The sequence below is a fragment of the Patiria miniata genome, unplaced genomic scaffold, assembly GCF_015706575.1.
Source record: "Patiria miniata isolate m_02_andy unplaced genomic scaffold, ASM1570657v1 HiC_scaffold_13, whole genome shotgun sequence".
Lineage (NCBI taxonomy): Eukaryota > Metazoa > Echinodermata > Asteroidea > Valvatida > Asterinidae > Patiria > Patiria miniata.
This window is the reverse complement of record NW_024037051.1, coordinates 16837864-16864594: the sequence shown is the minus strand read 5'-3', so window position 1 is coordinate 16864594 and position 26731 is coordinate 16837864. Positions and strand designations below refer to the sequence as shown.

The 26731-nt window shown below is 39.3% G+C and overlaps 2 protein-coding genes across 2 annotated transcripts; both read right to left on the bottom strand.

Moving 5' to 3' along the window:
• Positions 1 to 578: 578 nt before the first annotated feature.
• LOC119718948 (sushi domain-containing protein 2-like) lies at positions 579 to 6280 on the bottom strand. Its single transcript, XM_038188364.1, has one exon. The coding sequence runs from the start codon at positions 6278 to 6280 to the stop codon at positions 2342 to 2344; it is 3939 nt and encodes a 1312-aa protein (XP_038044292.1). The 3' UTR covers positions 579 to 2341.
• A 6919-nt stretch (positions 6281 to 13199) lies between these two features.
• LOC119718932 (sushi domain-containing protein 2-like) lies at positions 13200 to 22962 on the bottom strand. The gene is made up of 3 exons (XM_038188363.1): positions 22892 to 22962; positions 13545 to 17007; positions 13200 to 13376 (listed from the first exon to the last, which is right to left on the bottom strand). Exons 1-3 carry the CDS (start codon positions 22960 to 22962, stop codon positions 13200 to 13202), a joined length of 3711 nt encoding a protein of 1236 aa, XP_038044291.1.
• Positions 22963 to 26731: the final 3769 nt, after the last annotated feature.

The window sequence follows — 26731 nt, the reverse complement described above, 5'->3', positions numbered from 1 at the left end:
ATTTCTGCACATTGTAATAAAATTCAAACACCTTTAGGCAAATACACCTTGCACATTAAAATGATACCTAACGATATAATATCCCGTACACTGAATTATACTTCAATCTACTTCGCTGATATACTTAAAAGCGATAATATTGTGTGGAAAATGCAATATTTCTGCACATTTTAATAAAAACATTTACGTAAGTACACCTTGCATATTTAATTAAACCCAAAGATATCATATCCCACACACTCAATTATAATTAATTGCCTTTAAATCTACTTCGCTGTAATACTTAAAAAGGAAAATATTTTGTGTTAAATGCAATATTTCAGTAAGTTTAAATTAAAACCTTTTAATGCAATCGTTTACAAGACAACTTTCCAAATCTGAGCATAATTCAACGACATCAAAACTTTTTTTTTTTTTACTGAGGACGCCATGTACATTATAATAGCCTTCCAATAAATGATATCTATTCCTGCCCATCAATAATACTGGGCAAGTCTTTAAATCTACTGCGCTGTAATTCGTTAGCGTAAATAGTGTACATACACTGTAGTAATTTCAAAAGTGTTCATAAATCCAATAGTAGTAAAATGTTGCGTTTGTCCATATAAACCTTCGAGAAAAAATTCACGATGACAGTAAAAATTACATATTCCAAAAAATGGCTTGTTCAACTTTTATCTATTGCGTTTAATTTGCTGTAATCAATATCGATGTGATCTTGGCTAAAACAGTTTTCTTTTTTAGAGGGCCCGTGAAATATATAATGTTTTCATGCAGTCCTTAAAGATGCACTTTTGTCGTTTATGCTCATATTCAATTTTCATTTTGCCATTTTCAAGGGTAATTTCACCTTAAGATTTGTAAGGTTTTGTTGCTATTTCCGTATTCATGAGCAAATTCGTGATGTCACTTTAGGCAGAAACCACAATATTACAGCTATTTCAGCACCAACTGTCGCCAGAATGTTGGATATTTTGTTGTCGTAAATTTGGGTTTTATATTTTAGGTAATTCGTTGATTTTTCAATACATAACAGTAATAAAGTCAATGGGCAAACTTTTCTCACAAACGTTTTCAATGAGCTCGTTTTTTGCTTAACAATTTGAACAGAAAAACCCTAAGCTGAAGAGGGTGTTCCTGAAGTGGCTACACAGCAAGAGCGCCCTCAAATGCATGGAACATCTTAAATGTTTAAAGAAGTTCACTTTGAAACAATGTTAACCAACAATGGAATTCAAATAATTTTCATGTATTAAGAGGAAAAGAAAGTTATGTTCCCAAGCAAAATTCATGTCCTGCTCCTTTAACTAGTTGTCAGTCTTCATTCTCGATTAAAAACCCTTCATTAATTAACTCAACCACATTAGTCACAATCTAAGTATTTATACATAACTACAATATTTGATTTTAAGTGAACATTTCAAATTCCAACACTATATACAGACGTAAACAAACGCAACCGGTGGTTAAAAAATCTGTGTAATCTAAAATGAAGAACTGAGCCGATATTTTCTCTTGTTATTAAATCCTGAAATCAATCAGTACCTTTTGCAATTAACTTATAAAGATCTTAAAATAAACTTACTCTCAAGAAAAGTCTAAGAAAACAGTTATTGGTAAAGTTTCCGTTAAGCAAAGTTTAAGACACCACTATACAGCCATTAACATCATAAAGCTCATAAACGATATAAAACTACATTCCGTATATTGTAACGACGTAACAAGAGCAATCATTTCTACATACAAAAATTGGTATACATAACATGTTGATATATGAAACATGCATAACTGTTGTTTTCAGAACTCAATTTATTTTCACAACAAACCATTTATACGGTTACTTGATTTTATAACAAATTCTGCTTACTTTTACTGAAACAATGCTTGGGTTTTGTTTCTTTTTATCGCTTTAAAGTATATGACTTGCCTGTTGAAAGGAACCTGTTTCACAACATGATTGCCTCTTAAGAAGTACATCATTTAAATGTTTGTGTTATGAATTATAATTAACAAGATTCATATTCTTACATTCTACATTTAACCTCCCACCTTGGCTAATAATCGCTGTACATGTGTAACGAGAGCTACGAGGACTATACTGCTTAAAACCACCCAATAACACAAATATGCATCAGATCCAGACTCCTATCCTTGCTATTATACGCAGGTAATCTGAGCAATTCACTTCATATGTTGTCTTGGTAATCTGAGCGAAATTCTATCTGATAAGCTGGCTTTAAGGTCTAGGCCCGACCTATTATAAGCGCGATTAAAATTTTACCAATTTACTTTACTTAGTGTGTTGATTTGGCTATAATGATCGGGATAACAAACAAATAAATTACCACTGCTCTCGCGATACCTCTACAGTGTTATCCAGCTGTAAAGAAACTGTGGTTTGTGCGGTGGTATCTGTTTCAAGACGAGTCTTTCTTCTGTTGTTGAAACTTTTGATGAAAATGTAAATCAGACCCCAGATTGCAAGTACAGCAATCACGGCACCAACAACAATACCAGCTATAATACCAGGAGCTAGTCCTCCCTCCTCGCCATTATCCATGCCAGCACAAACAGGGAGATCAGACGACCACTGACCATCCTCAAGGCAGGTCAATTTGGAAGACCCTGTCAAGGTGAAGCCATCATCACAAGCCACATCCACAGTGGCATTCACGAGATATACATACCCTGACAGCAATCCGTTCTCCACATCACCCGGGTAGCCACAGTCGACAGCACAAACAGGGAGATCAGACGACCACTGACCATCCTCAAGGCAGGTCAATTTGGAAGACCCTGTCAAGGTGAAGCCATCATCACAAGCTACATCCACAGTGGCATTCACGAGATATACAGACCCTGACAGCAATCCGTTCTCCACATCACCCGGGTAGCCACAGTCGACAGCACAAACAGGGAGATCAGACGACCACTGACCATCCTCAAGGCAGGTCAATTTGGAAGACCCTGTCAAGGTGAAGCCATCATCACAAGCCACATCCACAGTGGCATTCACGAAATACACAGACCCGGACAGCAATCCGTTCTCCACATCACCCGGGTAGCCACAACTGACAATCTTGACCAATCCTTTCTGGACTTCAGTTATTGTGACTGTCACCATGAGAGTCTCGTTAGCAAAAGACATGCTGCCGGTGATTACCGCATCAAAGACACACTCAATGGAATCACCACACAGATCCTTGATTTCCTGACTCACTTCGTTCAGATCAGGAATCTCGAAGGTCGGGGAAAACTCAGGAAAGTGGTATGTGCTGTAGTCAAAGGGGGAACTGTAGGTGAATATGGACTCCTCTTGAGCCACCAACCACTCCAAACCATACTCGTGAAGTTCCTTCAGCGAAGAACCAGGCTCCAGAATGGTTCCGTTTGGGAACTGAAGGTCGTCATCTGGGTTTCCGTTTAGGTTTCCAAGAAGTCCTTGAACTCGACCCTGGAAATGAGTGTAAAGTTGAACGATGAAAGACATCACCTCGGTATCTATGTACACGGTGACAGCGATGCCAGCACTGAATGCTATGTTGATTTTGGTCATCTCAGAGTTGAAGCGGATCCGAACACCTCTGAGGTGATGAACTTTGACTGGGATGGAGTCAAGACGCAACGGCTCACCATCTACAAGAATCAGTGTCTCGTTCATGTTAGACATCTGTACCTGGACTTTTGAGGAATCGTTGGTTTGGAGAACAAATGCCGTGTACACAGATGCGTTGGTGTTGCGGTACCTCTCCATACGGGCTTGAAAGGTCAAGTTATGTACTGCAGATGACGCCATCAGGAATTCCCCGGCTCCGTTGAAGGTGAACTTGTACCCATCCAGACTTGTGAGATGGGGATCCCCAGTGCCCCCAGCCGGTCGAGGTGGGTCGTAGTCAGAACAATCATCCGATGGCCTGTACTTGTAATATTCTTTACAGTTGTTTGACAGTTTGCATAAGCAAAGCCAAGGAAGAACATCGAACCATTGATGCTTCCAGAAATGCTCTCCTGGACTGTACCTATCGGCTGTTCCTCCCCCAGGCGGAACTGCCAGGATGTTACCGTCTGTTCCGTAACAACTTTGTTGACCTGCTCCAGTTGGTAATGAATTAACAGACCGATAACATTTCTCGGCACCCTCATGGAAGAACCAATTCGCAAAATTCGCCTCCTGGAAGTTCTGGTCTCGGTCAGCTTGTTCTGTGTTGCAAGGAGATGAAGGCAGTCCTGTAGGCACATTTTTCTTTAACTGGTACTTTGAAACTTCACAGGTGATTGCAGTAACACCAACTATAATTGCAGCAGGACCATAATATCTTAAGCGCCGCAACAAAGCTCCCACATTTCTTCGTCTTCTCAATCCAGACGGAGTAAGATAAAATGCTGTGAGTGACAAACCATCACTGGTGAGGGATTGAAGGGCTCTTGGATATATCATCAGACTACCGTTGTTCAAGACATTGCTCTTCACAGCAACACCTTCCATCAAGACTGGATTCCCATCGCTGTCGTAATCTGTGTCTTGCATCATAACAGTCACATGTGATACTCCTTCATCAAGACTTCTAGGATCCCAGAAGAACACGATCGGATCATCTGAGGTTAGATCAATGATGCCATCTCCATACATAGAATTCACCCGTTGTATTTGAACGAGTGGCGGTAGATCCTCTTCAGATGCAACGTACACAATGCCGGAGTATGGAAATGATTCGCCGTCGTCAAGTGATGCGTAGACAGATGTAAGTCCGTTCTTGTAAAAGGTTGGGGTGATACAGACAACGGTGTAAGAGTCGGTGCGTTCACCAGAAACAATGACGTCTCCAAAGCCAGTGGAAAATTTGCACTTGGCGTCTTGAAAAGATATAGCATTTGTTTGCAAACAGGGAACAGTCATTGTGAAAAGCTCGCCACCAAGTTCTCGCAAATAGTACGGTGTCAAACTCAGCAGTTGTTTATTGCTGGGGAGAGACAGACCAGCGGCATAGCCATAGGTTTGTTGGAATCCATATCCATAGACAATGACAGACAGGGGTGATGAATACGGATCTGTTTGCTCGACGTAGTAGACACCTTCACCTTTTGGAAGTTGAACTGTAAGCGATATGTAACTAGTGTGAGGAACATCGCTTACAAGCGCATTGGTGCCGTTGATGGGAAAACTATTAAGATGCACAGTTTGTCGAGATTCATTTTTCACAATGATATTGATGAAATTGTAGTAACCACCACCGGAATCAGCTCCAGAATAAGGAGGTGTCGTGAATCGAAACACAAAACCAAAGTGTTCTTCTGCAGGAACCTGAATGATGGAGGGGTCGACTGTGATACCATTGATGGACGCCAACTGCTGCATCATTAGAGCTGGTTTGCTTGACCTAACGAGGCCGGAACCCGAAAGACGCCCTTCCCAAAATTGTCCCGGTCCCAACAACCGGTGTTCAAGACCGGGGATGGTGAGATTAGTTTCGCTGAAATAAGCAACAATGCGGTAGATGTTGTCATCGTCACTTCGGGCTGCGGTGTAGATGTGTTTCTGTCCCCAGCTCTTAACGGGTACCAATTGCTCAGTCACCCTGTCACAAAATGAACCGGCGTGGTTTGTGCATTCATTGCCACTGAACACAGCAACTGGTTTGTCACTCTGAATGATACTTCCCGTTAAATCTACCAACCTATTACCTTGGATTTGAACGGCCTCTAGGTCATCGACAGTGAATCCCAACACATCACCCGGACTGTAGCTCTGTCCTTCGAATGTTACAGCTCCTCGTAAAGTAACCTGGACCAAAGTGGACTCCTCTGTCCCAAGTACAGCGAACTGCGAACGGTGGTCAACTCTTGGACTTGACGTCGTCACCACGTATTGCATGCCGAGATTGTTTGTGGGTATACCGAGAAAACCGTCAGTGGTGCGATATTGATACATCAGCCCGTAAGCAGAAACATCAGAGCTTGCTGAAATTTCCAGCACCTTTTGGCTTCTCTCAGTGTTTTCCATCAAGAGTTCAACTGGTATGTTGGTCCTGATAAATCCACCTGAATCGATCACAAAGGTTTCCTGGAATGGTTTCCCTGCTATTTCGTGCTTGCTACTGATGGTGACTGTCGTTTGCTGATAACTGAACGCCACCACCAAAATAAACAGCTCCCTGGATGCGATGTCTCTGCTACCGTAACCATCAATAAAGCCAAGAACAAAGTGTTTACCTCTTGAGATCCCAGCGCATCGAGGCTGATTGTTACCAGGTAACTGCAGATCCAGAGCAGACACCAGCATTGCTGGTAAAACAAAAGCCATAAAAGTGACCATCCAGAAAAGAGGTATCTTCATTACAGGCTTCATTCTGGGGAAAAAATGACAATTTTTCAAGACTTTAACAACCGAGTAGCCATACTGGATTCAAATAAATGAGTGGAGTTGCCACAAATGTGGGTCGTTTACGGGCGTTTCCAAAACAACGTTGTTGGAAAAGCGTCTATTTCATGATAAATTTAAAAACCAGAGAGATTCTCAAAATTTTAAGACGTCATAATTTCTCTTTGTTGTGTTAAGAGCCGGTATACTGAAATATAAGGTTCAATTTAGGGTAAAACGATGCATCTGTGGTAAAAACATGACCGTCTGTATGGAATCGCAAACAGTTTGCAGAAACTAACATTTGGAATATTAGAAAAAAAAGTTTTAGTAGCGAAATAGGTATCTTATTATCCTTTTCATTCAACACTTTAAATACTGTTTAGAGGGAAACACATCCTAAACACTTAGTTTTAATTAACAAAATTCACAGGTATGAATCTTAGATACGTTTCGATTTGTAGATGTCTGTGACATGTTTAGGCACGTACGAAAGACTGTCTACGTACCATCAAGAATGTATTGCAAAAGTTAACATTATTATGGGGTTCAAGTCGAATGACAGGATTAATACACATTTTTATCCCACTCTTTTTATCATCTGTCAAAAAAAAACGAAATTAAAAATATAAACTTTATTTTTTACATGTGGTTTTTGATGGCACAAGCAGGCTTTTATACTGTGCAATTCAGTCTTAAAAAGTCAGGGGAAAAATGTAAAAAGAAAGGTGTATAAAAAGTGTTTAAACGCTTGGCACCGTTTTTACAGTGTATCCTTGAGGTTAAAGTATGTGATCATATAGTTAGGTAATTTTAAAAAAAAAAGTAAATAGAAAAGAACTCCTTTTTATAGGGCTGGATTTGTTTAATAGGTAGTGCTGAAGTTTGAAATGTCACTAGAAGTTGCAGTCGAGCGTTGAACTTAAGGCTATTTTTTCCGTCAACTGTTTAAAGTAATTTGTCTGCGTGCCTGCTAAGTCATTATACATTCCACAGCTGTGCCACACCTTACCAAAAATCTTTAAAATCCCCAGACATTAAAAAGGAAGGTATCTAGCTTTTGGTAAGTACCTTAATATTTGACCACTTCCCTCGATCTCAAATTCTTGGTGCTAAAGGGAAAGTTGGACCCTTTTAAGTACCTCGGATCACCACAAAAGATTTTCTTTTATTTTAACTCTAAAATGCAGAAACAGGAATTCAGCTTATCAAGTCAAATATACCGCCTCTTGCAAATACAAGCCACGGCCACGCAATGGAAAGCAAAACCTATATAAATTCTGTTCTCGTATAGTACAACCTGAAATACATGATCACGTGAAGCACGAATAATATTTGAAAGACAGTTTTGCTAGGTTTGGCTCTTGTGCTCCCCTTTTGCAAGAGTTATGCTCCAGCCCTGAAATAGGCAAGACCAAAGGATAATTTGACCCTTTCTTGTTTTAGCCAGTATGTCGATCATTTAAATAAAACATTCATTAACAGTTTCCTTAAAGGATGCCACCACAGGCACCACTGTAACGGAGTTAACATGAGGGCGTCCCTTTAATATCCATGGTTCGCAGCTTTTTGACCCCTGAAGTTATGTTGGTAGGTCGGCAAAAAAAATATTTTTTTAAGTTTTTCTAATGTAAAGAGCTTAAGGTATTAGCAATTCCCTATCTTTGCACGGTTTTGCATCCTCAAGACCTATAATTGCCTGTATTTTGCGCTAAGAAATCCTTCAAACCTAGCTTTTGATTTTTGAAAAGCTAATAAAAAAAATTCATTGATGAAGAGGGGCAATGTGAGGCCTGATATAGTAAAGCCATCTTTGGCATGATGTAGTTGACTTACATTGTATTTATATCATGCAGCTTATTAAGATTTCTGCTGATATTATGACAGGCAACACCCTCGCATCTCCTTGGACTGCATCTGTTGCTTTTCGCGGTCTTCCTCTTGAAATCGGATATTATTAGCAGTAGCTTTTCAAATGACACAGAACCTGATTCACCGAATTTGATAATCATTTTGTTTTTCATTTATACATTTTTAATTGCTTTTTGGGGTGCCAAACAAATTCGGCGATAATAACAAAAATGACTGGTGTCGAGAGCCCCAAATAGGGTCGGTCGGAAATGCGAACCAAAGTATTAAAATGGGTGTCCTTATTACAACATTTCTGTCATGATTGGATTTGTATTTTGATCTGACCTGGTCAACGTATGGCAAGCCACAGAACGTCCTGTCCAAAGAAATGCACGTCTATGCCGTCGGGAAGTGCTGTTAACCTGACCTTAAAGAAAGAAACGATACGCCGATTATAAGATTTTAGAAATTTTCGTTTAGACTACGAAAACTCGTCTGATACAATAGGATCTGTCATTTTGTTAAATTTGTATTTCGATCTCACCTGGTCAACTTATGGCAAGCCACAGAAAGTCCTGTCCAAAGAAATACACGTTTTTGCTGCCAGAAAGTGCTGTAAAGTGACCCTACAGAACAAAAAACGATACGCCGTTTATAAGATTTTGGCAATTATCTTTTAGACTACGATAAGTCATTTGATACAATAGGATCTGTCAGTTTGTTGCAAGCGCGTGAGAATTTAACTATTTGAGAAATTGTACTAATTTGATTAAAACAAGGTTCACATTTTACAACGAGGCCAATGTCCCCTTAACTGCCATTTTTTTTTTCGTAGCACAAATTCTTGCAAACAGAATACGAACCACGAAATCAATGAAATTGTTACATCGGACAAAACAATTACAACAATACAGACGATACAACCCTTTCTATCAGATTTGCAATCCATCAGAAAAGTTTTTAATTTGTCAGTATTGTAACAAACTTTGGTCGACTAGCGGAACAAAAAGTTAAACAATATATCTAAAAAGGAAAACATAATGATGGCATTAAAAGAGGCATATAGTTCAGAATCTTTAATTTTAAATCCCTGCATTTTAAATTCCTAAATATTTATTACACAAAATGAGAATTTCGAAACAGTCGGACGTGTTTTTTGTGTTATACGATCGAAAATTATGAGCACAGCTTTCTTACATCTGTGCAAATACAGAAATTTGGGATTCAATTCAATAAAAATTGTCAATCAATCACATAACATTGTTAGAATTTACTAACAATGTGCACTTCAGTAACCAGCCCTTATTTCGACCTTGCAACAAATTTGTATATTACAATAGCCAAGTGTTCCATGCATAACATACGACTTTTAATCAACCAATGTGAAATGTAACAAATGTATAACGTTGGAAACTGGCTTGTTTTTCGTGCTTTCTGAAAATCAGAAACCATATATAATACCAGTAATAGTGGAACAACACTTGTCAAACATTTCTTGGATAACTAACTATCCCTTGGAACGAAACTATTAATGGAAACAAAATGTTTTGGAATCAGTTGAACATTTGGAATTTCCAATAGTGTACCATTTAAATTCAGGTCGAAGATTTAACAAAATTTGGCGATATGGCCATGGAAACAAATACAAACATACCTTTCGATTTTTCTGCTAATTTCCTCGAGAAACTCACAGCCAGTCTGTCCGCAGTACCAAAAGTGCAACTGCGTAGAACATGTATTTCCAATCACTTTACAGCGAGAATCGTGTACGTACGTGTAGTCCAATGGAATTGTGCAGTATGAGCATAACACATGATTTTTATGAAATACCTCTTTGTTATGTAAAATATTTCCCTAAAAAGATTGCAAACTCAGCCAGGAACCTCGGGGAAGTCCCTTGTATTGTAGTTTTCAGATAGAGCGTAAAGTCACGTTCTTGTATGGAATTGTTATGACTTATTTGTACCTGGGAAAAATTGCGAAATCAACGGCAAACAAATTTGGGTAGGTCCTCTCTTTTGTAGCATTTGGGGTGAGCATTGGGTCAGCCCTGTAGTTGAATTTGTTCTATTTTTATCGGTTGGCAAGTTATCAGACCTGCCTCAAAAGGCATCATAGATTTAGTTTTCAACTTGTATAACACTTTTAAATACACTCCTGTCTACAACTACTCCAATTCCTAGTTCACCCCACCGCAGTGGAAATCACACAGTAGAGGATTTTTGTGTAGCAGTAATTACTGGTGTCTGATCGTTTCTAGTTCAAGACAGATCCAAGACTTGTAGGCCCTACTTCAATTGTGTGACATGAGTGTTATTATTGTGCTTTAACTGAACACAGTTATTGTGTTTTAACAGAACTTGTATCTTAACGTATCTTAGCAAAGAACGTTTCTTAGCAAAGTTTGTAATGTTGGAATGTGGCTAATACAAGATAACATAGCAATGTCTAATAAACATTTAATGTGGAGTGTCGGGTGCTGCGTCGTACATAATAGCATAACATTCTTTGGAATGGAGCCCAATAATTTCATTATTAATTTTTTTCATTATTAATAATTTCATCAATAATTTCATTATTAATTGGATTGCCTACTTCGTTGAATCAACAAGCTGCACCTTTGTCCCGCGTTAAGAAAACCAATCTGGATTAGGAAATCTTTGTTACCTGAATCTGTTGCACAACGTGGCTGTCACATGAGTTTTGAAAAGCAAAGAGATGGATTCCTTGATTGTTCAAAGAGGGTGGCTAGGATGGGAGGGGGTAGATGAGGCTTTGAAGTTAACAAATACAATTATACATGTAGTTGGCTGTTTTCAATGGCCCTTCGAATTGAATTTATTTTGTTGACAAATCACAAACACTTCACTCATAATAATGAACACTCGATTGATAGATGTTACCCTGACTTTCGAAATAAATTCTGCATGCATGACATTTTTATAGCAAACCTTTGCAATCCCCGTTTCAAATCTGAGTACAATCAAAGTTAAATCAGCGTTATATACATCTTGCTGTTAAAATATTGTTACGATGATATGATATTCAAAACAACAGTCGGTCTATCCACTTCGCTGTAATAGTTCTAAGCGGAAAATATATGTTATAGCTAATGCAATATTTCTGCATATTTTAATAAAAACCTTTAGGCAAATACACTTTGCATATTAAATTGATATTCACTGATACATCTCACACACTTAACTATATGCTTTAATCTATACTTCGCTGTAAAACTTAAAAGCGAGAATACTTTGTAATAAAGGCAATATTTTTGCAAGTTTTAATTAAAACCTGTTCAAGCAATCTGATCACAATTCAACGGCAAATTAAACCAATTTGAAGTACACCCATGCCAATAACAATAATCTTAATATTAAATAAGTATGATTATCTATTCACTCCATAATACTTAAAAAGTATTTAAATCTACTAGGCTGTAATTCGTTTAGACAGAAATAAGTAGTAATTTCAATATTTTCGTTAATTCCATAATAGTCACACGTTGCGTTATCGTTGGCTTGTTCTACTCTAAGCTGAGAGGTCATTCCGTGTCAGATCGACACGATTTTTCACCCGACCCTCACAGATTTAAACGATATTTGGTGTGATGATTGGCCTATATGAGAAAACCCCCAGAATTTTTTATTTTTTTTGTAATTTGGCTCGGGTCAACCAACATTTGACTAATTAGCATCCAGAAAGCCAACTTGTACATCATAATTAAGGCTCTTTTAATTGCCTCCTTTTCTTGAAATATCAAACCAAAATCGTAGCTTGAAGCGCAGAGAAAATGCGTAACGAAATAACTTTAAACCTAAAATTACGAAAATAAAAATGTTTCAAATTTCGTTATTTTTTTTCAGATGTTGGTGTATGATGTAAACAACAATCTTGAACATTTTTGTGATGCGCTCTTAAAGTTTTCAAGTTATGATTTTCTTTTCAGAGAAAGCATGTCCATGGATCATTTAAAAAGTTTAAAAAGTACACCTTTCTAAATTAATTAACAAAAAAGGATGTCAAAGAGTTTTCATGCATATAACAGAAATAGAAACTTTCACAAAATATGTTCCCAAGTAAAATTCTTGTCATGGTCCCAACTTGCTGACGGTCTTCATTCTGTATTGACAACCCTTTATCGGTTAAACCATCTACATTCGTTACAACCTAAGAATTAATAACTACAATGTTTGATTTTCAAACGTTTAAAATAAAAACATCTAATACATATATAACCGCGAACGTTACTTTTAAACTTTGTGTAATATTAGATGAAAAAAGGGAATTAAAATGTTATCTTGTTTTTAAATCCTGAAATCAATTAAACCCTTTTACCTTTGAAACGTAAACATTCTTAAAATAAACCGACTCTGTGCAAAAGTCTAAGCAAACGGCTATTTGGAAAGTTTTCATAAAGCAAAGTTTAAAACATCATTCAACCATTAACATTATAAAACCTATGAACCATATTAATTACATTCCGTTTTTTGTAATGACAATCACTAGAGCAATCACTTTTACATAATAAGTTTAGTATACATAACATGTTCATGTTTGAATACATGCATAATTATATAACTGTCGTTTTCAAAACTCAATTTCATTTTCACGAAATACCATAGAATCATACAATTTTTAATTGGCAGGTACTTGGTTTTGTAACAACTTCTGCTTCTTGTTACAAATATGCATCCGATTCAGACTCATATCCTGGTTATGTACGCAGGTGATTGTGTAATTCAATTCATATTTTTTTCTTGGTAATCTAAGCGAAATTATATCTAATAAGCTGGCTAAAAGGTATACATATTAAGCACGGCGATATAAATTGTACTAATTAATGATTTGGCTAAAATGATCATGATCAAAAGCAAACAATTTGCAACTGCTGTCGTGATACCTCTGCAGTGTTATTAAGCTTCTGACTTCGACATGGCCTAAATGCAACAAGGACCGTCTAGAACATTAATTAGAGTCAATGATTTCGTCAATCGTCACTGCATGGCTGTGTCTTAGAAAAATAAACATTTCGCGTATGGACCACCTTGTACTTGTTTCTCTTCATGTTTCTCTTCCTGAAAATGTAAATCAGACCACAGATTGCAAGTACAGCAATCACGGCACCAACAACAATAGCAGCTATGATGCCGGGTGGTAGCCCAACCTTCTCTCCATTTTTTATGCCAGCACAAACAGGGAGATCAGACGACCACTGACCATCCTCAAGACAGGTCAATCTGGAAGACCCTTTCAATGTGAAGCCATCATCACAAGCCACATCCACAGTGGCATTCACGAGATACACAGACCCTGACAGCAACCCGTTCTCCACATCACCCGGGTAGCCACAGTTGACGTCATCACAAACAGGGAGATCAGACGACCACTGACCATCCTCAAGACAGGTCAATTTGGAAGACCCTTTCAAGGTGAAGCCGTCATCACAAGCCACATCCACAGTGGTATTCACGAGATACACAGACCCCGACAGCAACCCGTTCTCCACATCACCCGGGTAGCCACAACTGACAATCTTGACCAATCCTTGCTGGACTTTAGTTATTGTGACTGTTACCACAAGAGTCTCGTTAGCAAAAGACAGGCTGCCGGTGATTACCGCATCGAAGACACACTCCATGGAATCGCCACACAGGTCCTTGATTTCCTGACTCACTTGGTTCAGATCAGGAACCTCGAAGTTCGGGGAAAACTTAGGAAAGTGGTATGTGCTGTAGTCAAATGGGGAAATGTAGGTGAATATGGACTCCTCTGGAGCCACCAACCACTCCAAACCAAATTCATGAAGTTCTTTCAGCGAAGAACCAGGCTTCAGAAGGGTTCCGTTTGGGAACTGAAGGTCGTCATCTGGGTTTCCGTTTAGGTTTCCAAGAAGTCCTTGAACTTGACCCTGGAACTTGGTGTCAAGTTGGGCGATGAAAGACATCACCTCGGTATCAATGTACACGGTGACAGCAATGCCAGCACTGAATGCTATGTTGATTTTGGTCATCTCAGAGTTGAAGCGGATTCGAACACCTCTGAGGTGATGAACTTTGATGGGGATGGAGTCAAGACGCAACGGCTCACCATCCACGAGAATCAGTGTCTCGTTCATGTTAGACATCTGCACCTGGACTTTGGAGGAATCGTTGGTTTGAAGAACGAATGCCGTGTACACAGAGGCGTTGGTGTTGCGGTACCTCTCCATACGGGCTTGAAAGGTTAAGTTATGTACTGCAGATGACGCCATCAGAAATTCCCCAGCTCCGTTGAAAGTGAATTTGTAGCCATCCAGACTTGTCAGATGAGGATCCCCAGTGCCCCCAGCCGGTCGAGGTGGGTCGTAGTCAGAACAATCATCCAATGGCCTGTACTTGTAATATTCTTTACATTTGTTTGACAGTTTGCATAAGCAAAGCCGAGGAAGAACATCAAACCATTGATGCTTCCAGAAATGCTCTCCTGGACTGTACCTATCGGCTGTTCCTCCCCCAGGGGGACCTACCAGGATATTACCGTCTGTTCCGTAACAACACTGTTGACCTGCTCCAGTCGGCAATGAATTAACAGACCTATAACAGTTCTCAGCACCCGGATGAAAGAAGAAATTCGCAAAATTCGCCTCTTGGAAGTTCAGGTCTCGGTCAGCTTGTCCCGTGTTGCAAGGACATGGAGGCAGTCCTTTAGGCACAGTCTTCTTTAACTGGTACTTTGAAACTTCGCAGGGGATTGCAGTAACTATAATTGCAGCAGGACCATAATATCTTAAGCGCCACAACAAAGCTCCAACATTTCTTCGTCTTCTCAATCCAGACGGAGTAAGATAAAATGCTGCGAGTGACAAACCATCACCGGTGAGGGATTGGAGGTCTCTTGGATGTATCATCAAACTACCGTTGTTTATGACATGGTTCTTCACTGCAACACCTTCCATCAGGACTGGATTCCCATCGTTGTCGTTATCTGTGCCTTGGGTCATAACAGTCACATGTGAAACTCCTTCACCAAGATTTTTAGGATCCCAGGAGAACACGATCGGATCATCTGAGGTTAGGTCAATGATGCCATCTCCATACGCAGAATTTACCTGTTGAATTTGTACTAGTGGCGGCAGATCCTCTTCAGATGCAACGTAGACAATGCCGGAGTATGGAAATGATCCACCATCGTCAAGTGATACATAGACAGATGTAAGTCCGTTCTTGTAAAAGGTGGGAGTGATGCAGACAACAGTGTAAGAGTCGGTGCGTTCACCAGAAACAATGACGTCTCCAAAGCCAGTGGCAAATTTGCACTTTGCAGTAATTTGAAAGGATATAGCATTTGTTTGCAAACAGGGAACAGTCATCGTGAAAAGCTCGCCACCAAGTTCTCGCAAATAGTGTGGTGTCAGACTTAGGACTTGTTTATTGCTGGGGAGAGACAGACCAGCAGCGTAGCCATATGTCTCGTAAGATTCATATCCATAGACAATGACAGAGAGTGGTGATGAATACCGATCTGTCTGTTCGACGTAGTAGACACCTTCACCTTTTGGAAGTTGAACCGTAAGTGATGTGTAACTGGTGTGAGGAACATCACTTTCGTGTATATTATTTGTGTCGTTGATTGGAAAACGATTAAGATACACAGTTTGTCGAGATTCATTTTTCACAATGATATTGATGAAATTGAAGTAACCACCGGAATCACCTCCAGAATGAGGAGGGGTCGTGAATCCAAACACAAACCCAAAGTGTTCCTCTGCAGGAACCTGAATAAATGAAGGATCGACCGTCCTGCCGTTTACGGATGCCAACTGTTGCATCATCAGGGTTGGTTTACTGGACGACACGAGTCCGGAACCGGACAAGCTACCCTCCCAAAATTCTCCTGGTTCAAGTGACTGATCTTGAATTCCAGGGATTGTAACGATTGTTCCACTCAAATAAGCAACAACCTTGTAGTTGTTGCCGTCATCATCCCGGGCTGCTGTGTAGATGTGTTTCTGCCCCCAACTTTTGACGGGTACCAATTGCTCCGTCACTGTATCACAAGCTGAACCGCTCTGCCTTACGCATTCATTACCACTGAACACAGATACCAGTTTGTTGGTCTGAACAATACTTCCTGTCAAGTCCTGTGCTGTATCACGTCCTTGAATGTGAACGGCTTCTAACTTATCTACTATGAAGCTCAGCACGTCACCAGCATTATAAGTCTGTCCTTCGAATGTAACAGTGCCCTGTAATGTAACCTGAACCGAGGTGGAATCTTCTGTACCGATGACAGAAAACTGTGACGGCAATAAACCTTGCGTAGGTGTGACAGCTACGTACTGCATACCCAGATTGTTTGTGGGTATACCAAGAAAACCATCCGTTGTGTAATCTTGGTAAATCAGACCATATGCAGACACCTCACTAGAAGCCCTTATTTCGATTCCTTTCATACTTCTTTCATTGCCGTTCATGATTAGTTCAACTGGAACATTGGTTCGTCGAAATCCACCTGCTTCTATCACAAAGCTCTCCTGAAACTGCTCCCCATCCACTTGAAACTTACTGCTTATAGTAACGGAGGTTTGCTTATTGCTAAAAGCAACCACGAGAATATACAGCTTCCTCGTATGAGAGCTTTCATCGGTGTTATCAGTAAAGCCAATTACAAAGCGTTTACCTCTTGAGATTCCAAAGCATTTGGGCTGATTGCTACCAGGTAACTGCAGATCCAGAGCAGACACCGGCATTTCTGGTAATACAAAGGCCATACAAATGACCAACCAGAAAAGATGTCTCTTCATTACAGTTTTCATTCTGAAAAAAAAAAAACAATTTTTCAAGACTTAGTTTAATTACCGAGTAGGTGAGAGGAGTTACAGAAAAAAATTGGGTCGTTCACTAAAATACGGGCGTTTCTAAAACGTTGTTGGCGAAAAGACCAATCGAGAAAAAGCGTCTTAGCCATTTACAATGATTCTTTTGTTTATCATGCTGAGTAGAAATCAGACAGATTTTCGAAATTTGAAGGCGACATTTTTTCCCCATTTTTTGGGCGTGGCCCACGTGTGCAAAGAGGCGGTATAGTGGAAAGGAAGGTTTCCTTAGGGTACAATGCTGCACTTGTGGTAAAAAAAAAAATGACAGTTCTGTAAGGAGCCTCAAACAGTTTTCGGACATCGAAAGTTCGAATGTACAAAAATTATCATTGTACCGGTAGTGGCGAAATAGATATATTATTGTCTGATTGCTTAAACACTGTAAAAATCGTGTTTAAAGTTTAAAAACAATTTAAAAACTTATTTTACCCACGTTTTACACATGTATGGATGTACGACGTGTTTGTATTTGTAGATGTCTGTGACATGTTAAGTCAACGGAGGAAAGCCTGTTATTACCATGAAGAATACATTGTTAATATATGGTTAATAAAAATGACTTATGGGGTTCAAGTCGAATGACATGCTAAACCATTTTTCCCTTTTTTTTATTACCTGTCTAAGAAAAACGAACTTTAAAATATAAACTTTACTTTTTTACAAGTGTTTATTGATGGCACTGGCAGGCTTTCATGCTGTGCAAAAAAAAACAGTTTAAAATGACAGACATGTGAAAGAAGTAGGTACCAAGTGTTTAAACTCTAAGCATCATTTTTGCAGTGTAACTTGAGATTAAAGGATAGGATCATAGATTTTGATAAATAAAAAAAAGCTTCATTTGTGGGAGGGGTTGGTTTGTGTGAAAGGTAGCGCTGAAATTTAAAATGTCACTGAAAGTTGCAGTCGACTTCTTCCGTCAACTGCTTGGAGGATTTTTGCTGCGTGCCTGCTCAATTCATATTAACTAAAAAATAAGAATTCCCAGGCTTTAAAAAGAAACGTTTCTAGCTTTTTCTAAAGTGCCTTAATATTTGAACACATCCTTAGATCTTACAGTCTTGGTGTTCAAAAGGGAAAAAACACCCGTTTAGGCTCCTATGATCACAACAAAAGATTTTTTTGCTACTCTTAAATACGGAAATTTGAGCAGGAATTCAAATATTCCGCCTCTTGCACATATTGACCACGCCTACACAATGGAAAATAAAACCTATATGATTTTTTAAAATAAATACTTGAATAAATAAATGTACATGTAAAACATGAACAATATTTTAAAGACCGTTTTGCTGAGTTTGGCTCTTGTGCTCTCCCATTTACGAGAAATTAGCTCCACCCCTAGAATAGGCAAGACCAAAGGATGGCCCAACTCTACAAACACTTACATCATTTGACCCTTTCTGGTATGAGCCATTATGTCAATCATTTAAATTAAAAAATCATTAACAGTTTCATTCAAAGACGACGCCACTGTAACGGAGTTTACATGAGGGCGTCCCTTTTATTTCCATATTTCTCATATTTTTGGCCTCTGAAGTAAGGTTGGTACGTAGGTCGGCAAAAAAATATAAAACCTGCAGGAAAAAAACCTGCGTTTACACCCGTAATAGATTGCTGAAATGTACGATGCAAAGTGGGTATTGTCCCTTTGTTTTACTGCAAAGATTTGATCGTGAGTTGATATTGTTGAATCAATTGGCAGGCCTCACATCGTAACCTCTAACAACATATAAAATGTTATTTCAACTCGGGAGCCTATTTCATATTTAAATTAACCTATATAACCTATTATTAAACAAATACCTATAAATATTTTTTTTTATTTTGGCATACATTTCAATAGATTTTTTTTAAAGAAAACTGTAAGAATCTATTTAACCCGCAGTCAATAATTCCAATAATTATCATAATTCCAAAATAACCACGTTAACAATATACGCCTAGATTGTTTTAAGTGTTTTGAGAATTTGGCAGTTTGCATAAAATTGATAATTTTGTTAATGTAAAGAATTGAAGTATTAGCAATTCACTATATTTCTGCTACCTAATGCTAAAAAAAAATGCACGGTTTTGCATCCAAAATAATAGCCCGTGTTTTGGCGCTTTTAATTGGAAAACCTTTAAAAAAAAAACCTACATTTTTACTTTTAAAGGTTAATAAAACAAGCTCGATCAGAAATATCTCGGAAGCTGCGTGCCAACGAATTTGTGTTCATGCATGAGTCACGTGATTGTGTCATTTAATTTCTGGAAGGATTAGTGTTTTGATTTCAATAAATCAGATTTTTGACCCCAGTGACCCCATGATGACCTTTGACCCCAGTTTGGTCATGTGACATGTTGGGGCTGGGCTCCTGATACTTTTGACAAAGTTTGCTTGAAATCGGTCAAAATATGTAGGAGCAATAGACATGTCAACGTTTGTTACTAACTAACTAACGCACTAACGGAGAGAGATGATGATTGGTTGAGCTGCCATCCTGCATCTAAAAAAATCTACATTGATGAAGAGGGTCACTGTGAGGCCTGAAATAGTAAAGCCATCTTTGGCAAGATGTAGTTGACTTACATTATAATTATCTGTATCATGCAGCTTAATAAGGTGTTGGCTGATATCATGAGAGGCAACACCCTCGCATCTATTTGGACTGCAGCTGTTGCTTTTAGCGGTGCTTTTCTTGAAATCGGATATTATTAGCAATAACTTATTAAATTACACAGAACTTGATTGCCTGAATTTGGTATTCCTTTTTTTTCAATTTGGGTGTTTTTGTTTGTTTGTAACGGTTACAAACGGCGGCAATAAGACCTGTTTTCTTAGGTCGGGACCTAAAATAGGGTCGGTCGGCATGGGCGTCGCCAGGATTTTTTCTAGAGGGGGGCAAAACATATTTTTCCCAAAAAAATTCTTGTATTTCTGAACAAATTCTCGATTTCTCAGTTTTAGACGGGGGCAGGGACATTTTGCCCCCCCCCCCCCCACTCATTTAATTTACACCACTATGACTTCGCGCCTCTTTTTCTTTTCTTTTTTTCTCTTTTTTTTTCTTCCTTTTTTTTTGGGGGGGGGGGGGCTTTTCCAGGGGGGCAAGCGCCCCCCCCTTACCCCCCCCCCCTCGCGACGCCCATGTCGGTCGGAATTGACAACCAAACAATTATAAGGGGACGTCCATACAATAACGTTTCTGTCGTGGACTGGACTTTGTATTTTGATCTCACCTGGTCAACTTATGGCAAGCCACAGAAAATCCTGTCCAAAGAAACACACGTCTATGCTGTCAGGAAGAGCTGCAAACGTGACCCTACAGAAAGAATCGATACGCCGATTATAAAATTTTGGCAATTCTCTTATAGACTACGTATTATGATCTGTCATTTTGTTTAAAGCGCGTGAGAATTTAACTATTTGAGAAAGTTTACTAATTTGATTAAAACAAGGTTTACATTACACAACGAGGCCAATGTCCCCTCTTCTTTTTCTTTTTTTTAAATAGTAGCACACAAATTCTTGTCAACGGAATACTGTGACGAAACAGGGGTACATGTATATTATATGTAGACTTGTATAGGAGTCTAAGTCATAGGAATTATTTATGCGCGTGATCTAGGACATTTGGTGCGTGTTAATAATGCTGAAGTGCGCGTGGACCAATCATGAATGAATGGTGCTGCGTGATCAGGAGACTAATAATTCATGGTGTGCATTGACCAATCAGCATCGCGTATTGCGAAGGTTGCGCGCGAATTAGCATTAGGCTTAGTCCACCGTTTGTTAACTGTCCCCCCTTTCTTTTGGGTAGCCGCTCATCCGTTCGTTAGGCTAATTAATATTTTTGTAGGATAAGAGGAGTTGGCTAGAGTCCTGGGATAAATAAGACCAGTCCCCCTGGGTTCCGCCAACCCCCGGTTCCGCCACAAATGGGGTCAGAAGTGGGATCGGTTTCGCCACAATACGAACCAAGAAATCAGTGAAATTGAAACATCAGACAAAGCAAATACATGTTATGCAGATTTCTGTGTACCGTCAGACGATACAACCCTTTCTATCAGATTTCAAAGCTATAATTTGTCAGTATTGTAATAAACTTTGGACGACTAGCGGGACAAAAACTTAATCAATGAATCTAAAATAAAAATGATGGCGTAAAAATAGGCATGTAGTTCAGAATCTTTAATTTTAAATCCCTGCATTTTAAATTCCTAAATTCCTCAATATTTATTGCACAAAATGAAACTTTGAAAACAGGCCAACGTGTTGTTTGTATTATACAATCGAGCATTATGAGCGCAGCTTTCTAACTTCTGGACAAATATAGAAATTTGGGATTCATTTTATTAAATATAATCAATGGATAACAAAACATTGTTTAAATTTACTTACAATGTGCAGCTCGGGAAAAAGCCCTTATTTCGACTTTGCAACAAATTTGTTTAATATAACAGCAACGTATGCCATGCATAACATAAGACTCGTGCTTTCTGAACATCATAGAGCATGTGCCAGGATACAAAGCAGAACAACACTGTCTTTTCAAAGTTCTCTTCGAGAACTTCCTGGCAATGCTTTTAATGCAAACACAACTTTTTTGAAATCAGTTGAACATTCCACATTCTGAACAGTGTCTTACTCTTTAAATTTAGTTATAAAATGTGCGTGGAAACAAATAACACTTACCTTATGATTTTCTGTTCAATCGCTCCACAAATTCCCAGTCAGTTTGTCCGCAACACAAAAAGTATAACTGCGTAGGTTATGTATCACCAATCACTTTATGACGAAAATCGTACATGTCGCTATAGACGAATGTCCTTGTGCAGTTTGAGCATTACACACAATTATTTTGAAATCTCTCTTTGTGATGTAAAATATTACCTGGAGAAATTGCAACATTCACCAGGGAACTGTCGGGTTAAGTCCATTGTATTGAAGTATTCAGGTAGAGCGTAAAGTCACGTTCATGTATGGAATTGTTCTGACTTATTTCTACCTGGGAAAAATTGCAAAATCAAGGACAAACAAATTCGGGTAAGTCCTCTCCTTTGTAGCATTTGGGGTGAGAGCATTGGGTCAGGCCTGTTGCCGAATTGTTCTATTTGTATCGGTTGGCAAGTTAGCAAATCGTACCTGCCTTAAAAAGGATTCATAGATTTAGTGTTCAATTTTGTAGCGCTGTAAATACAGTCTTGTCTACAACTACTCCAATTCCTTTGAAAATCTGTTGATAAAATCCAGAGATGTCACAGCTCTTCAAATGCTAATTTTACCCCACCCCAATGGAAATCACACAGTAGAGGGTTTTGTGTTGAAGTAATTACAGGTGTCTGCATTTGTAGTTCAAGACAGATACAGGCCTTGAAGGCTAGGCCCTACTTTAATAATGTCACATGAGTGTTATTATTGTGCTTTAACTGAACAAAGTTATTGTGTTTTAACAGAACTTGTATCTTAGCAAAGAACGAGTCTTAGCAAAGTTTGTAACGTTGGAATGTGGCTTATACAAGATAACATAGCCATGTGAGGTGCCGTGTCGTACATATTTAGCATTCTTATGGGACTTGTGTTATTATTTCAGTTTTTATTTAATTGGAATAAAGCCAAATCAGATAGGCCTCCATATGTCCAATTAGCACCAACGGATCTTCATGAGAGATTCACCACTAAACTGTACGCTTTACAATATTTAAGTAAATAAATCCACGATTCTATATTTTTGAGAAATGTATAGCCATTCCTTCATGCATATGTTTACCGGGACACGGTGTACTATTCGTACTAAGTCAGTCCCCAGAAAACAACCCTATCATGAGACTGTTCTGCTTACCTGGGATTTTCACTTCTCTCTTTTGTTGTATTCTTTTCTCCCAAGCTATTTGCTGCTGAGTCACCTGACATTTCAGCACAATTACGTTGGTTAGTGAGAGAGAAAAAAACAGCGCCCGCCAAATAAAGAGATAAAAATAAGCACATTGTGAATTTGGTTCTGACCCCCATGAATTGCATTCCGATCTGCTCGGTGGCAAGTATTTTGTTCTATCTGAAAAGATAAAATAACGTCACAAAGCGAACAAAAAGTTGTTAGAACCTTGAACGCAACCTCGTCCCAGGGCCTACTTTATTTTCAACCTCGTTTCCAATAGTAAGCCCAGGGTAGGAAACATTCTTCCTGTATCCTGACTCGATACCGCAATTGGAAAGTAATGGATTTATTCGCTATACTTGGTGTTATTTCCAACGTGCATTTCGTTTTTTCACGTTCATTTTAATTATAACGTCCACACCTTCCCGAAAGTATTCCTTTCCAATTTGCTCAAAACTAATATGAAATGTGATACTGCATATTGGCTGGAGAAGATTGTAACATTTATACTTAAAAAGACCTCGTGTTTACGTAACTCACGCCGCGACGAATCGATTCTGTTTTTACCCCAGACTCTCCGCATACAAAAACAAACGCTAATGTAAAGCACAGGCTGGCACCATACTATTCCAAATTTGCATACGTGTCCAAACATTTTGCACATGCAAATGATCCAATGCCGGGGTGAGAGGTCAGGTAGTGGTGGGCGCGTACTGCTCAACACCCTGGATGTTGCCCTGAACGGCAACGTCTCAGGATCAGACGTTCACGTGTTCTTATCAGTGCATGTAAAATGTATGCAATCCTGCATGCAAGCCAATCGGAGCCGCATTTCGAATTTGTGACGTCACTTAGAGCAGAAATTCGGCCAAAGCTGTTGATTGGTCAATAGCTCCCATGCTTAATTGTCATACATTGTGTTTCCTAAGACACGACAGAAGGTGCCCGCTGACTGGTCAGAATCTGGAGGTCAAGTCCCTGTGTTGTTTTGCATAAACTACACGCATATCACAGACGATAAAGCAGGACAGCGTCTACTCCATAGACTAAGATGGCAATGGCAAGTGTTGGGTACTAAAAGAGAAGGCCAGGGAATCCGAAATTGGCCTAAAAAGTTGGTTATGGAAAATGGGCGGGGAGAAAACGAGTTTTACATACTACAGACTTCTGACGCACTGGGGGCGTTTTGAAGGAAGCAAAAAATGCGTTTAGCATGAACGCGTGGTTTTTTTCATGGCCGTGCAACTTATACAGCGACCCTCTGTGTTGGAACTCAGGACAAGTGCTGCAATCGTTTTGAACAGCCCTGGCGATGTTGAGGTTACTACAGGCTAGTCTATGGAGCGTGAACGTATACTGGGAATGTATGTAATGCTTTGTGGGCAGCGTATGTTTTTACCCTAGGGGGTTTAATTTCAGTGGTTACCTTTGAATCGTTGCAACAAATTTATGTTCTCGTTCTCTTGTTTTCCTTTCAATTAAAATTATCCAATCGATAAATTTGGAGAAGAAACAATAGTCGAGAAACTATTCCTTCCTGCATGATAGAAATGAACATCGGTGGATTCGAACGAGGGATAGTTCTTTCGTATGGCTCGTATCGCTATCCACTAGGCTACCAGCTTGACGACAACCGTTCCTTAAAATGATTTAATGTTACTATTTGACTTAATAATAACAATGCTTTTGCTGTCATCGCTCTCTTCGGGGACGTCTGTATAGTCCAAAGTACCATTGGTCCGACATCCCATTGTTCCGAAGTTCCATTGGTCCGACGGCCCATTGGTCCGACGTCCCATTTGTCCGACGTCCCATTGGTCCGACGGCCCATTGCTCTATACGTTCCATTGGTATAAACGTCCCATTGGTCCGACGTCCCATTGGTACTACGTCCCCCTGGCCCGACGTCCCATTGGTCCGAAGTCCCATTTGTCCGAAGTCCCATTGGTCTGACCCCCCATTGGTCCGACGCCCCGTAGGATTAGATTGGTCCGACGCCCCGTAGGATTAGGGTTAGGGTTAGGGCTAGGACTAGGGTCAGTCAACCTGATCCAGTGGAACTGCGACAGTATTACGTTTCGTCGGACCAATGAACCTTTGGACCAATGGGACTTCGGACCAATGGTACTTCGGACTATCGAGACGTAACCGTTCTTGGCTCATGAATAGACATTCCCCATCGAAACTACTGAATTATTTATGAAGTTGCCTCTAACCTTCCTCAGGAAAAACGCGTGCGGGTAGATTAGGCGACTCATTATGCAAGATACCCGCATCTTGACCATCAGGTTGAGACCAATTGGTGGTCGATTCCTGTCGGTGACCTCAATAACTTGCAACTTTCGACCAATCATGGTATTCGAGTGGTTTCCCATGAAAGAGACTGAAAATTAGAAAAACAAATCCAGGGCAGCATTTTTATGGATAGACGTAGCGTATTGACATCTAGTTTACAGAGGATATTTTATAAAAGAAAGTTTTGAACAGCATTGCAAATCAGGAATGTCCAGGAACAAAGAACACATATGCCACCCCCCGGCAATGTTCCACATGAGAGATCTGGCAGGTTTTTCTCAGCTTTCAAACTTTGCTGCGGATAAAGCCATCTTTGTTATTTAGGTTCTTTTGGCGGCATGATCGTTTGAGCCTGGAATTTTCAAGTAACAATACAGCATCCGAGAAACGTCTATCAAGATTGTCCCCTGTCAATTAAATGTATGAAGCCAACCTGTAAAAGGCTATGTTTAGAAATGAAAGGATGAATAGAAATGAAAGCTTTATGAACTTCACTTCTTTCAAATCACGAACAAGGAATACGGATTCCACCCTGTGGCAATATTCTCACTGAGTGAAAGCTTTTATTTTTTGCTTTATTTCCTCCCGGGGACAAAGGATTCTTCAGTTGATTTCTTTTGACGGCCTACTGATTTTAGCCTGGAAATTGAAAACAAGGGCGTGAAATACTACACATTTTTGGAAAACTTTTCGCGGCAAACGCCTGGAGCCATGTACTGTCAATTTGGGGTTTTTTTTCCAAAGTACATTACTTCAGAAACTGAACACTTTTCTAAAAGGATGTAGGTATGCCGCTCAAACCTCTTTATAACGTGCTGTCAAAGTCCCCAGTTTATGAGTGTAGTGTAGTATTTCTACATATATCGGTGGGTTAAGGGTGCTTAAGCACAGTTGGCATCTGGCTTTCAGACAAACAGCTTGTGATCGTTGCAGAAGTGACGACAATCACGCAAACAGGTAATGCATTCACTTTTTCTAAGTTGTTACCTATAGCTTCGACAAAAACAAATTGTGTACAATGTCGAACTAGTAATATTTAAGAAATTGAATCATGAAATGCCGGGATGTAAGCGGAATCTGACATTTTGCCTGAAATTCGATGTATACGAAATTTTCCCCTGAAATTTGATATATACATGTATACTTACTAATATGTTACAAACAATAAGAAAATCACCCTGAAATCAGGCAATAGCAGGTTAATGTATTATTTAAGGTACGAAATAAATCACATTGTGTACGCATTTCAGAGATCGAAGTACTGCATACCAGATGTTGTAATAATCAAGTTGATTACTTTTACTCATTTTCGTATTGGCGCTGGCACCGTCGGTGTGTGAATATTAAATAAATATGGTTGATGTTTATAAGCCTAGCATAATTACGTCGATGATATGCAAATGACGCTTGCAAATCATTAGTTTTCAGGAATTTTAATCTAGCCGCTGACTATAGATTTCTTTCTGCGCTTGGCTAGTACACTTATCTACTCTGATAAGTTCTCTTGGA